A 15529-nucleotide genomic window follows, 5' to 3' on the forward strand; every position below is an offset into this window, starting at 1 on the left:
GAAAATGAGCTATTTTTATATTCTATTTCTCAATCACTATATATAAATACAACTCATTTACTGCTTCTCCATTTCCTCTTCAGTGAAGCCGGTTCAATGAAAACATTTTTGAGGCTGCTTAAGAAATAGTAAATTATTAGAAAATGTGTGGCTGAAGAGTCAGGCTAAAGGAATAAACTAACTAAAACGAAAAAGATCATCAAAGGGCGCCTGGGTGGCACAGCTGGTTAAGCGTCCGACTCTTGGTTCCGGCTCAGGTTGTGATCTCGGGGCGGTGAGATCCAGCCCAGGGTTGGGCTCCGCGCTCGGCCGAGAGTTGGCTTGCGACTTTCCCTCCCTCTCTCAAATAAATAAATAAATCCTTAAAAAAAAAAAAAAAAAAAAAAAAAAAAAGATAATCAAGTATGAGGAAATACTTATTTTCTCGTTTGGGAGAGTAAAATGGCACAACCACATTGGAAAATCCACTGCGAGCATTTACTAAGCTGAACAAACGCATACCCCACGACCCAGCAATGCGACCGCTCGGTATACAACGACATAAACGTCCACTAGAAGACATGCACTAAAATCTCCATCCCAGCGCTACTCTTACTAGCAAAGCACTGGAAACTGCCCACATGCCCACCCACAGTACTGGGTGGAGTCACATGACGAGTACTGAGAACGACCGACCTACAACCAACGATACACAACGAAGGCTGAGTTCGAGAAACACAATGTAAAGTAAAAGAAGCCAGACACAAAGAAGTATATGCTGCAGGGTTTCAGGTACACAAAGGCTGGACTGGACACTGAGGCAACCCTCAGGTGTCCGCCCCCACCACCCCACCCCACCCCCACCCCCCGGAGTAAAAGAGGACTATTCCCCAGCGTCTGGGACAGGGGCCAGCACACACTCAGCAGCTGTCAGCCCTCTTCAGAAACGGCCTCCGCGCAGACAGCAGCCGGGCCCGAGGGCACACCCCTTCCCTGGGTGGCCAATCGCTGCTCCACACCAGGGCATGAATGCCTAGTTCTTGTGCAACATGGAACATCTCTGCGGGCCTTTCCAGAACTCCACATGGGCAACTGAGGCTTCCACTAAGGCTGAACCACAGCTTCACTCTTCCCTCTGCCCAATCCCACTTCCTTTCCTCTCTTTCCTCTTCACAGGCGTTGATCCCAAGGGCTCTCGCCAATAAATTTCCCTAAGGCTAATCTCACTCTCAGAGTATCCAAGCTTTGGCACAAGCAAACTGGATCCGAGGTGAGAAATGAGGATACTGGGGACCACTGGGGGAGAACAGGGAGGGAACAGAAAGACAGGAAGGACAGCTTCTAGGATGCAGATAAGAGTCTTTTTTTTAAAAGTCTGGATGCTGGTTGTATGACTGTTCAAATGGGAGAAATCCATTTCACTGTACATCTATGAAATGTGTACTGTTTCCCATGTATACTATACTTAAATATGAAGTTAAAAGAAAGTGAGACAAACTAGAAAATGCCCTGGAACAGACCTTTCAACAATATTTAGTCCAACCTCCTTGTGCACCAGTTAAATAACCATTTATGGTGCACTCAAACATAACCCAGAGAAGTCTAAAGAAGCCTAGCCTGAGATTACAAACCATCTGGGGGCAAACCAGAACCATGCCGCCACTCCTCGATGGCAGGACTGGACTGTCTTCACCAGACCACGTCCTGGTGGGAAGCAACAGGCAGCAACTCTGAGCCACGGAAGGGCCTGCTGCAGCCAGCTCACTGACCAGTCAGCTATGCTTGCAAAAAACACAGCTCTCAGGGAAGCCAAAATGCTAGCAGCACCCCAAAGATACCTTTGTGTACCTTCACCTTTGAATCTTTCTTAAGAAACACACCTGCTTCTGAAATCAGAAGACGTGAGAATCTTTCCAATGTAGACAAGACAGCATGCTTTAATTCTTTGTGGTGTTCTCTCAGGAAAGAATAATCTGTTTTAGCACAGCTTGGCTACTTTTATTATTTATCTATCCTCTCATCTTCGCCTTTCTGAAAACAATTTTCAGTTTAGTTAAAATGTCATCTCTCTTCCCCTTTTAGATAGGGAATAAGAAACGAAACACAAAGGGGACAAAATATGTCCTGAATTGGGAAGGTAAATCCCTTTCCTTTCCCAGGTGGCCTATTCCTGACCCTGAACTTGCTTGGGTCACTCCCACTTTAAAAACCATTCATCCTATAACTCTGGAGAATTTGAGACCAAATGATTCCTTTAAAATGATGATGATGATGAAGACAGCACCAAAGGAACGGTTGGAGAACTACCGGAAGAAAATTTGTCACTTTATCTCCAGGACAATGTAGTTCCTCTTTGAAGAAGTCGTGATGGTGTATAGGAAACTTAAAGGGTGATCCCCTGCCTAATTCTCCTGAACCTTTGATACCAACAAAGAGGGAAGAAGAGTATGAGGAGCTTGACCTACTGAAGTTCCAATGCATTATTTAGACTGGATCTAAGAGAAGAGTCATATACATTTTAATCTTTGAGGGTTTTTTATTATTATTATCTTTTCTTTGTTTTTCTTGGATAAAGAGACAGTAAGAGCATACAAACCCACAACTAAGCTCCAGTGAAAATTTTTAGGCGTGAGCCTAAAGAATAGCCAAACACGCTTGGATTTCCTAAACTTTTTTCGAGAAAGACATCACAGAATATATAAAAACTATTTAGATCCTCTTTAAGAGGGTCTGCCTCCCAAATAATCTAAATAAATCCATCTCCCTTCAAGAGCTGAAAAAGAATGCAATAATAATGTGCATTCCATTCTTTATCTTGAAAATTCAACAAGAAGCTGGCTAGGAATTCCCCACACACTGTTTTTGAGGTCATTCATTTTTGAATGCCTATTCGGCCTTGAAGCAAAAACCTGATTAAGTCCTTGTCTATATGTATGGTCATAAAAAGATCTCACAACATTCTTTTTGACCACTAAATAGAACTCCAGGACCCTCTCCGCACACAGTATCAAGAAGTAATTTTACTTCCGACTCTATTATGCACCAGTCTCGCAAAACAAAAGATGAAAAATGTCTTCTGAATGTTTTTTAAAGGGTACCATGCTTACCTTCCCACTGAAATACCTTTGGCCCTTCCAAAATTCAGAAGCAGCAAAAATCAGACCCAATCTGTCTCTGGGGAAGAATGACAGTACTTTGTTAAAGAGCTGAGATGGGTATTACCAGAGCTCTGCCTGTAAACGGGGCCAAAAGTTTTCAGAGGCGCCTCTGTCACACCTTCCCAAGCTCACCCAGCCCTCTATCTGCAGGGAGCGTTCCCTCCTTCACAAAACTGGGACCAAGAACCACAAAAACAGCAAGAGAAGCCTCTCCCTGTCTTCCTGTTCCCAAGAAGACTGCTTTTGGGGGGTCACCTCTAAAGAATGTTCCTGAGGGGCGCCTGGGTGGCTCAGTCGTTAAGTGTCTGCCTTCGGCTCAGGTCATGATCCCAGGGTCCTGGAATCAAGCCCCGCATCAGGCTCCCTGCTCAGTGGGGAGTCTGCTTCTCCCTCTCCCACTCCCCCTGCTTGTGTTCCCTCTCTCGCTGTCTCTCTGTCAAATAAATAAAATCTTTAAAAAAAAAAATAAAATAAATAAAGAACGTTCCCGATAGGAGCATGAGAGTACTCCAGGCATGCTCAATGTCTGGAAGAGACCAACAGGTCAGAGGAGAATCAACACTAGTTGTGTTAATACATGTGGTTTCTGCTGCACTGAAAATCTTAAAAGCAGTCTACCTCAGTTGGCCCAGCATACATCATGGGAGATGGGAAGATGGCCACCACTGTTGTTTCAGGATTCAGGACTCCTTCCTCCAGCACTGCGGCATGCTGCTTCATACGCCACATCAAAGGAACATCATCATCCTTTGTCCAGCCACCAAGAGGGTGAAGGAGAAGGACAGGGCGCCGATAGCCCCTCTCTAGAAGTTGCTTATGGGTATCTTGCATTAACAGAGCATGTCCATTGTGCACTGGATTGCGTAATTGAAAGGCAAAGACAGCATCTGAAAAGAGAATTTTCAGAGTCAAGAATATAACGTCTTACCTTCCAGAGGACAAGCAATTCTTCCTGAAGTCTGATGGGATTAAGCAAACAGACGAGCCCACAATCAGAGACTGGTAAAAAACATGTCCTGCTTTGACCATTTACTCCAAGGCCAACTTGACCTATCCTTCTGCCATGTTTTTACTTTACAAATCTTACATGCCTGAGGATGTGTTAACACAATGGTCATAGATTTGCAACAACTGTTTTCTGCATTCGTGGCATGCGAGAATAACCACCAGACTTTCTGGTCCCAACTTCCTGGTTTAAGTGCTTACAATGGATGTAAGTGTTTGATCTGTGCCTTAATTACACACCAGGCCAATCCCTCCATAGGATCTAAGACACTGCTTTATTAAAGGGAGACAGATGGGGCGCCTGGGTGGCTCAGTTGGTTAAGTGACTGCCTTCGGCTCAGGTCATGATCCTGGAGTCCTGGGATTGAGTCCCGCGTCGGGCTCCCTGCTCGGCGGGGAGCCTGCTTCTGCCTCTGACCCTCCTCCCTCTCATGCTCTCTGTCTCTCATTCTCTCTCTCTCAAATAAATCTTAAAAAAAAAAAAAAAAAAAGACAGAAAGATAGAGAAATTTATAGTTTTAAAAATTTACTTACTATCCAAATATGCTCATTTATACTGATTACTTTGTTTGACTGGAACCCGACATTGTTTTGTGATGCCAGGTCTGGATTTTGGGTTACAGTTTAGCAACAACACTATCCCTTACAAGACCCACTGCTATTACCCGAACAATGAAAACTGCTGGATGAATTAAACTGGTTAACTCTGTATCTTCTGCTTACAACCCTGGCTCTACTCTGCATGGGGCCTGCTATCAGGAGACATTCTCAGAAAGCATGGTTCTTTGGGGTCACAGAGAATGTCACAGAACAGAGCGGTAACCCAGTTAGAAGAGCTCTGTATTTTATTGCCCTGCCAACATCTGGTATAGCATCAAGCCATGCTGATCCAAGCCTGACTCAGAGAGAAGAGTATCTTCCCCTCCCCTAACAATTTTAAGCCAAATAGGATAAACGTCTTCCCCAATCTGTTGTCAATTCTGACCCTCTTCTATCATGATGACAAAAGGCCACAGGAGGAAATCTGTAGCACCCTACTTGACCAGGGGTTTGGGGGTTTCTTGGGGGGGGGGACCACATCCTGTGATATTCCAAGATTTACAGCATTACTGTTATGCTTTGAAGTTCTCAAGTTACCTTTTAAACACGAACAAGGCTAGTTTTCACCCAAGAAATAGCTGATATAAGGTACAAAGAAAGTCCTGATACAAATATATGAGCATTTAAAACTATTCTGCTTTAGGGCGCCTGGGTGGCTCAGTCGTTAAGCGTCTGCCTTCGGCTCAGGTCATGATCCCAGGGTCCTGGGATCGAGCCCCACATCAGGCTCCCTGCTCAGCGGGAAGCCTGCTTCTCCCTCTCCCACTCCCCCTGCTTGTGTTCCTGCTCTCACTATCTCTCTCTGTCAAATAAATAAATAAAAATCTATAAAAAAAAAAATAAAAAAAAAATTATTCTGCTTTAAGGAGATGGGAAGAGGGGTACAAACCTGAAAATTTTTCTACCCTGAATTTACTTCAAATTTTGTTTTATATATGGATATAAAAAGATCCCCAAACAGGGCGTGCCTGGGTAGCTCAGCTGGTTGGGCATCCCACTCTCAATCTCAGCTCAGGTCTTGATCTCAGGGCCATGAGTTCAAGACCCGTGCTGGGCTCCACGCTGGGCATGGAGTCTACTTTGAAAAAAAAAAAAAATCCTCAAACATCCCTTTTGATCTTTAAGTAAAACTCCATAGCTCCCCCACCCCTGGGAGCAAGAAGCAATTTTATTTCCTGACTCTATTGTATATACTCCAGTCCTTCACAAAAGTACAAATGAAGAAGGTATAATTCCCCATTTAGGAGATTACTGCCTGACCTTACTTACCCACTCTGATTCTGGCCTAAGTCTTGTCACTCACTTAGCTCTCTCCTCTCTTCCCTTCACTTTATGCTACCCATTTTTTTTATTCTTTTTTTTTTTTATTCTTATGTTAATCCCCATACATTACATCATTAGTTTTAGATGTAGTGTTCCATGATTCATTGTTTGTGCATAATACCCAGTGCTCCATGCAGAATGTGTCCTCCTCAATACCCATCACCAGGCTAACCCATCCTCCCACCCCTCTCCCCTCTAGAACCCTCAGTTTGTTTTTCAGAGTCCATCGTCTCTCATGGTTCGTCTACCCCTCCGATTTCCCCTGCTTCATTCTTCCCCTTCTGCTACCTTCTTCTTCTTTTTTTTTCTTAACATATATTGCATTATTTGTTTCAGAGGTACAGATCTGAGATTCAACAGTCTTGCACAATTCACAGCGCTTACCAGAGCACATACCCTCCCCAGTGTCTATCACCCAGTCACCCCATCCCTCCCACCCCACCCCCCACTCCAACAACCCTCAGTTTGTTTCCTGCAATTAAGAATTCCTCATATCAGTGAGGTCATATGATACATGTCTTTCTCTTTTTGACTTATTTCGCTCAACATAATACCCTCCAGTTCCATCCACGTTGTTGCAAATGGCAAGATCTCATTCCTTTTGATGGCTGCATAATATTCCATTGTGTATATATACCACATCTTCTTTATCCATTCATCTGTCGATGGACATCTTGGCTCTTTCCACAGTTTGGCTATTGTGGACACTGCTGCTATAAACATCGGGGTGCATGTACCCTTTCAGATCCCTACTTTTGTATCTTTGGGGTAAATACCCAGTAGTGCAATTGCTGGATCATATGGTAGCTCTATTTTCAACTTTTTGAGGAACCTCCATACTGTTTTCCAGAGTTATGCTACCCATTTTTTTATAAACAGCCTGCTCACAGGCGCCTGGGTGGTCAGTCGGTTAAGCGTCTGCCTTCAGCTCAGGTCATGATCCTGAGGTCCTGGGATGGAGTCCCACATCGGGCTCCCAGCTCATCGGGGAGCCTGCTTCTCTCTATGCCCCTCCCCCCCCACTCATTTTCTCTCTCCCTCTCTCTCTCATTCTCTCTCGCAAAAATAAAATAAATACTTTAAATAAACAGTCTGCTCACAATAGACACACTTACTGAGCATCAATGTATCCTCCTCCTAGGCCAATGTGAGTCACTGCACTGATAGGGGGTGGGGGACAGACTCCAGACTCACACCGGAGAGAGAGGACTCTGGCCCAGCACAAGCCTGAAAGCCCCAGGGCCCCAGGAGACAGCCTGTTTGAGAGACCACTTACACACAGTGAGGTAAAGCAAATACGTAAGCGAGGATAATGGGAGCCAGGATTCTCAACTGCAGGAGATGGAAGGCATAAATACAGAAAGGAGAAAGGTTAGAATAGACTATGTGGTGCCAGATTAAGACTGAAAGTATCAGCGCGAGCTCACGGTTTTCAGTTACACTGAGGAGACAGGAATAAATATAAATGTGTGTTGGTACCTAAGTGCCTGTATGCCTATACATAATGTACATTTCTTAGCTCTATCCACTGAAAGGTCCTATAAGCAACCACTACCCAATGACAATGAGCAAACAAAAGCACAAATCTTACATTCTAAATACCGAGGGCGAAATGGCTGATTCTAGGGCTAGGGCAAGGAATTTACAACATGAGCTGGGACATCTTGTGTGTCATAAAGAAAGGAAGTGCTCGAAAAATGATGGGGACATGTCAAAAGTTTATAGCAAACCAGTCTGACCCAATGACTAACCCCAACGGCCAACCCAGGCCAAGTTAAACATCAAGATAAATAATAATAGTAATGAATTGTAACCTACTGAGTAATATAGGAATCTGTGAGTCCATAAAGAATAAAATAAATCAATAAACCATGGAGAGAAGGGGAAACTCTACCTTTCGGTAGAAGGCCAACTAATAAACATAGGAAGAATGACAATTAGAAAAATCACCATTTGGCCATATTTGTAATGTGCTAAAAAAACTAGTGGGTAAAAGTTTGGTAACAACAGGGTATTTATAGTTTCAAAATCTCCCCCCCAAAATACTTTTTAGTTATTAAGTACAAAATAACTTGTTAACTTTATAGCAGAAAATTCTGGCAAACACAATCTTAAACAAGAGACAAAAGTAAACTTTTTTTTTTTTTAAAGATTGTATTTATTTATTTGACGGGGGGGAGAGAGAGAGAGATCACAAGTAGGCAGACAGGCAGGCAGAGGGAGAGGGAGAAGCAGGCTCCCTGCTGAGCACGGAGCCCAATAAGGGGCTCAATCCCAGGACACTGGGATCATGGCCTGAGCCAAAGGCAGACGCTTAACTGACTGAGCCACTCAGGTGCCCCAAAAGTAAACTTTTTTTTTTTTTTAAAGATTTTATTTATTTATTTATTTGACAGAGAGAGACACAGTGAGAGAAGGAACACAAGCAGGGGGAGTGGGAGAGCGAGAAGCAGGCTTACTGCCGAGCAGGGAGCCCGATGCAGGGCTCGATCCCAGGACCCTGGGATCATGACCTGAGCTGAAGGCAGACGCTTAACGACTGAGCCACCCAGGCGCCCAAAAGTAAACTTTTTTAAAGAAGTTAACCTTAAAACAAAAGTTCAGGATGAATCAAAATTGTGAGCCACCAAATATGATGCACTGACAACTCACAACTGCTTTGATAGTATCTCTGACAAAATGTGTAATCTGAACCTAATCGTGAGGAAACCGCAGATAAATCCAAACTGACAGACATTCAACAAAGTAAATGATATGTACTCTTAAAAAATGTCAAGGTTGTAAAAGACACAATAAAGACGAAATGACCCTTCCAAACTGAAGCAGACTATAAAGAGACATGACTGAGTCCTAAACCAGAAAGGAAAGGTGGCAAAGAAAAAACCTGATTGCTGTTGGTTTTGCTATACTGGACCTTATTAGGACAATGGCATGATTTGAATGGAGTATAGGGGTTAGACAGTGCTACACCAATGTTATTTTCTGGATGTGGATGAGCATCCTACGGTTAGATAAGAGACTGTTATTTTTAGGAAATGCATGTGGACATACTAAGGGATAATGAGGCATTCTATCATGTCCACAACTTTCAAAGAGAGTAAGAACCAGAAAGCAAATGAAGTATAATGTTAGTAACTATGGATTCTGTATGAATATATAGGAGTTCTTGGTCCTATTCTGTATCCTAATTTTTCTGTAAATTTAAAATTATTTCAAAATAAAAAGTTAAAAAACAAAGTGAAAAAATTTGACAAGAGACATATGAAGCAATACAATGCAGAGTCCTTATTTAGATCCTGATTCAAACAATTAAAAAAAGTGACTACTATGAAATTATTAGAAATTTGAACATTGAGTGGATATTTGATTATATTAAGACTATTAACTATTATTATTATATTATTATTATTATTATTATTATTTAGCTGCAAAAGTGGTATCATGGCTGTCCTTTTTAAAGTCCTTACCTTTAAGAGATAAGTACTCAAACATGAAATAAAGGGGATATGAGCTCTGCTTCAGAATCACATGTAGGGGTGAGGTAGGGAGGGGGGTAAAGATGCAACAAGATTAGTTGAGAGTTGATAACTACTGAAGCGGGGCTAGAGGCACACAGGGATTCATTATACTATGATCTCTACTTACAAGTAGCTAAGTTTGAAATTTTCCATAACAAGTTCTAAAAGAGAAGATATATGCAGGGTACCAAAAGAAGCATTACTTTAGAACAGGGTTATTTATGGGTTCATATCATAAGTACACCAGTTTCTAGCCATGGACTGTGGCCTTTAAGGACTGAATTTCACTTCCTACATTTTTGAAATGGGGATGATACTAAGGTTATTGTTAAGAAGACAAAATAATATAAAGTACCCAGCATGGTGAGATGCATGCTGCGGTCCCTTGTAAATCTAAGTTCCTTAATTCAGTCTTTAAAAAAAGAAAAGAAAAGAGAAGAAGAGAAAAGAAAAGAGGGGCGAAAAGAAAAGTGGCTCATTTGTTAAGCATCTGCCTTCAGCTCGGGTCATGATTCCAGGGTCCTGGGATCGAGCCCCACATTGGGCTCCCTGCTCAGCAGGAAGCCTGCTTCTTCCTCTCCTACTCCCTCTGCTTGTGTTCTCGCTGTCTCTCTCTGTCAAATAAATCAATAAAATCTTAAAAAAAAAAAAAAAAAAAAAGGAAAAAGGAAAAGAAAAGAGAAAAAAACACATCTAAATATTCCTGGCAAGAAACCAAACCCACTGTTCTACCAGTGGCTGAAGGTCCACTCTGGTACAAACTAACACTCTCAGCTAATGTCTCCAAAGTGAGGACGTATTAGCTCTGTGCTCATTAGCTTTTGTCCTCCTTAATCAGGAACAGGCGTCCATCTTTGCATAGGACCCCTGGGTGTTACATCTCAGGTATATGAGGACTACATGCCTAGACTTCAATCAGGTCAAATCTGATTTTGTAAAATCACCATTTGGCAGGATTATTTATATGACAGGATGTGCAAAAGGAAACATATAAAATAAATGGTCTCAAATACACATATTTCACAGATCCTAATAATTTATCTATGTAGGCTTTCTTTCCAAAAAGAATTAATCTAGCTTCACACTGGACATTTAACAGATAAAGTGAAGATGGATGACTTAGGAAAAGTTCACATTAGCAGCATATAAAGGATTTTACTGCCAAAATTTCTTCCAGGTAGAATTATTTCCTTAATATCAGTTCTACTCAGAAATCCAATGACCATTTGATCTGTCTGCCCATTTTTTTCTTGCCAATATTACCAGGTCTTTCCTAAACTTCTATTCAATCCCTTTTAACTATTTATCAATGAATTGCACAAATGGTTTTAACTGTCTGTTAGGTCCAGACTGTATTTTCATCCCTACCATCTGGTTTCTCCACTAGAGAACCTACGTGGATGAACGATGTAATAAGAGTACCTGATCCACTGGAAGCTTACATTCCCAGGGTGCTGTCCCAACTAACACAACCCAATATGCATCACTATTAAATTTTCGTCCATCAATTTTCCATCAAGGATGGAAAAAAAAATTATGGGTCACAATGGACCTGGGGCCACTGATACTTATAGCCTCACATCCTCATCCTCTTTTTCTAAAGGACGGTGATTTCCACATTGTCACATGACTCTTGGTATCAAATATTTGCCTTTCCACTTATAATTCCTTAGGCTTAGTTTAAGACTGTTCTACCTAAGTCCATGGTTTCAACTGTGCTTGAATATGGGAGATGATCTACAAGATGACTGGAATTTAATACTGACATTTATGATCTCCATCTCTTTCTAGGCCCTCTGTCCCCATGTTCCTGGGAAAAGACCAGGAATTCTATTATCTTGACTTCTGGAGGGTACACTGCAAAGCTGCTGACACCATGTATAAAGCAAACCTTCTCCATAAAGAGCCAGAGTGAATATTTTAGGCTTTGCAGGCCATGGGGGTTTCCGCTACAACTATACCAACCCTGCGGTAGGGGTGCAAAAACAGCCACAGACAATGGATAACCGGTGAGACTGGCCCTTTCCCAATAAAACTTTATTCATAAAAACTGGCAGCAGGCCAGATTTGGCTTGGAGGCTGTTGTTTACTGACCTCTGCAAGACAAATGAAATGTGGCTGATAGAAGTCAAAAGAGCACTGCAACCAAGCAGATTGGTGTGAGCAAAAGCATGAAGACAGGAAAGCAGAGACGCATGTGGGGAACAGAGAATCATCCATTTTGTCAAAGATGGATCCAAAACCTGGCACAAGATTCTTATGGAGAAATTTGAATGCCAGCTTAAGGAAGGATACCGTGTACCGAACAGGGGCTATAAGCGAATCAGTCATGTTTTACAGAAAATCAGTCTGCACAGGACCGTGCAGGATTGACGTGGGGGAGGGCAGAGCAAGTAGAGAGACAGCAAAATTGGAAGACTGTGGCTGAGGAACATGTTCCCACGTTTCCACATAAAATAAAACTTCCACCAACTCTACCATCCATTCCACACACTCATTTATTCCCCGCCCCAGGATACAGACAGGCTCATCGGACGGACCACAACCTACACGCTGGTGAATGGGGGTCACAGTGCGGCAACAGTGAAGACAGGCGTACCCCTCCCTGAGACCGCTCCCCATCCCACGCTCCCCACGCCTGAGGTCACCAAGCACGGCTCTGTTAGTGGCTCCAATATGCGTCCTCTGACCAAAACTCTCCCCTAAGCCCCACACGGTCTCCCCACCTGCCTCCTAGCACACCACAGCCACCTGTGTCTCCAGCCCTGCCGGCCTCCCTGTGGGCCTCCAGGCCCCCTCCACCCCGCTCGCAGAGCACAGCACCATTATCCAGCTCAGGGCCTCGGAGTCCATTCCCTCCCTCAACCTCCGTGAGCAGTGAATCACCCTGTCCCTGCATCTCAGCCACACGGGCTCTACTATCCCTGTATCCCTGCGTCAAACTTCATCACCTCTTCCACCCAGACTCCATGCAGCCCCCAGAGCAGGCAGGGGCAGGGAAGAAACCAGTTTGGGACAGAATGGAAATTCCGTGCTAGATATGCCATCCTAAGGTAACAACGGTGAAACTGGTCCTGGGCCCAGGAGCTTACAATCCAGTCAGAGAAGAGAAGCAAGCATCCACTAATCAGAGAATAAATGTGTGATAAAAGCAAATATGTCCTTCAACTCGAACAGCACAGGACTGCATCTTTGTTTTCAGAAGATAAGTTTGGTGACAGGGTGAAGGATCAAGTGATGGAAGAACAGGACTGGATTCACTCAACCAATTCCTTCCTGCTGTTAATTCATGAGTATGAGACCCCTGCCAAATCCAAGAGACACCTGCCTGTCCTCCCCACTGCCTCTGACAATGCACCCAACCCCACATCTTCATAGCCTCAGGGCCTGCTAACTGTGACACCAGCCTTTTCTTTATCCTTTTAAGTAAAAACTATGAAACACTGAAGACATTTGGGAGGGGGTGGGGATCACCCATAAATGCACCATCCTCATATAGCTTTTTCTGGTTGTTTTGCTCAATCTCCTAGTTTTCTCCTCATATATTTGTTTTTACACACTTGTAATCATATATGTATGACATTTTATACTCTGCTTGGCCATTTTGGGTCAATCACCTGTTTCTGACATCTTGTGGTCCCTCTTGGAGCAATAGGTTCATTTGCTAGGTCCTATGAAGTTCCTCATGGACTCACTCTGGAAACTTACCCGTTCACCTGGATTCAATTACTGTGCACACACAGATGGCTTCTGTTAGCTGCATCTCTAATCCAGACGGTCCAATTCATCAGTTAGAGCAACTTATGACTGAAAGCATTTCAATATATACTGCCCATTACTGTCCCCATTCCCTCAATCCTTCCACCTTCACCATTACTCAAGCCAAACGCAGGTCTAACCCCCAAAACCTATCCCTTCTATACTTCATGTCTAAGGAAAGGGATAGCCCAGGGATAGCAGGTTCTATCCCTTTCCCTCCAGTCCAGCAGCCAACACACTACGGAAACCAGTATGGTCTGATCTCTTTCTTTCCAGAAGATGGGAGGGGAAGAAGAACAGAAGGTGGTTCTCCTGAGCATGTGCTGATTTGGGACAGCGGAAGGAAATGGCAACCATGAGTTGTTCCTGGTGGTGGGAAGAGGATGAGCAGAGTCCCCTGGATTCATGCAGGACCTGAGCCAAAATCAAGAGTCAGACGCTTAACCGACTGAACCACCCAGGCGATCCCAACAAACTACATTTTAATGAATGGATGGAGACATTAGAAGGATATTTTAGGTAAAGCTGGGAATGATACATGAGAAGGCTGAGGCAGAAGCAGAAAGTCTCTGAAGGCACTAGACTTTCTTGACCATAAATGGCAGTGAGCTGGAGATACTGTAATCCAAAATGTGGGGAGCCTCCATCAGTCTGGTCAAGGCATACTCAGATGAGGCTCTCAACATAAGTTAACAAAGCGAGTATTTCAAGAGTGCTGGTCAGGGTTAAGGGAACCCAAAAGGACTGCTGAGACCTCTGGGGACTAGCAGCTTTGCATCCTGTTACCACTCCTGAGGGCACTGGAAGGAGACAGTATTTCTGAAGCCGTGAGGAGGGGCAGTGACTGGAAGCTGGCTGTAGGGGCATGGAGGCATGGCCAGAATCACAGTGCTGAAGCAGGATGCTACTGGGGCAAGAGCTCCCCCAAACTTTCTGTATTCTTTGGTTACCTGCTAATGTTTCCCACCCGATGGAGGCAGAATACAGTCCACCCCCCCCCCCCAGGGAACCTACCCCCAACCCCAACACACAGACACAAGACAGAACAGACAGGAAAGGGAATGGAGAATAAGCAAGCACAGAGCCCAGCTGACAAAAAGCTTTATATTCAACTTTTTTTTTTTTTACTACAATTTGAAAGCTTTTCTAAGCTTGAGAATGGAAAACAATTTATTGCTGCCATACTTTGGGGTGTAAGAGTACTAGTCTGGGGGCGCCTGGGTGGCTCAGGCGGTTAAGCGTCTGCCTTCAGCTCAGGTCATGATCCCACGGTCCTGGGATGGAGCCCACATTGGGCTCCCTGCTCAGCGGGGAGCCTGCTTCTCCCTCTGCCTGCCATTCCCCTTGCTTGTGTTCTCTCTCTAATAAATAAAATCTTTAAAAAATAAATAAAATAAAAAATAAAATGTGTTTGTAAGTTCAACAACTCTACAAAGCCTTCTCAAAGATTTCTTCAACACTGTGATACCAGTACTAGCCTGAAAGAAGTTAGGTCAACTTCTCCCTTGGTAATCCGGCAAGAGAGCAATACTCTGTGTGCAATAAACACTAACTGGCTCTTACTTGGCTTAAGTGAGATCCGTTCTTCCTTTCCAGGACAGTGGTCAACCATCAGTGATTCAAAGAACCTGCCCTCTGGAACAGCATCACCTTCCAATCACTGATGTGGCTATCAAAGACCACTCGAACCTTCCAGCTACAGAACGGTCTCAGAACAGCAAAAGCGATCACACTAATGAACACAAGACAACAGCCCACGTGCGATATCAAAATTCTTCTTCAAAGATGAGGGGAGAAGAGGAAGAGGTGGGAAAAGAAACCCCTGGTAAAAGAAAAAAATAAAGATTCCGTTTTCTCTCCTTGCACTATGTACGTGACACAGACACCCAGCAGAGGACTTGTTAACGGCTCCCAAATTTAAGAGGGAACAAGAACTACAAAGGAAACTCCTGGGTCTGTTGCTTATTTGCCTTAGTCCAAAATGGAAAAGTAAACAAAATAATACCCACAATCTTTGTTGTCTGATGTAAGGATAACTGGCTCTCAGCTACTTTAAACAAAGTTGCAATCACTCATTATGCAACAAGTTCTCTAAATGATTTAAAATGTCTGGCTCCGAAAGAAGAGTGAAAAACAGATGTAATACTGAAGACTCCAATTATGAATAATTCCTTGATAAGACCCCTC

General features: G+C 43.5%; 1 protein-coding gene across 1 annotated transcript in view; it reads right to left on the bottom strand.

The window, feature by feature from the left end:
* Positions 1-15529, bottom strand: part of PAPSS1 (3'-phosphoadenosine 5'-phosphosulfate synthase 1) — a 99239-nt gene that overhangs the window by 26167 nt on the left and 57543 nt on the right. The window contains exon 10 of the mRNA XM_045880622.3: positions 3756-4024. Within this exon, the coding sequence (XP_045736578.1) occupies positions 3756-4024 (269 nt within the window). The remainder of the gene's footprint in view (positions 1-3755; positions 4025-15529) is intronic.

The sequence above is a fragment of the Mirounga angustirostris genome, unplaced genomic scaffold, assembly GCF_029215605.1.
Source record: "Mirounga angustirostris isolate CCGP_5_RB_7025 unplaced genomic scaffold, mMirAng1.0.hap1 SCAF_2, whole genome shotgun sequence".
Taxonomy (NCBI): Eukaryota; Metazoa; Chordata; class Mammalia; order Carnivora; family Phocidae; genus Mirounga; species Mirounga angustirostris.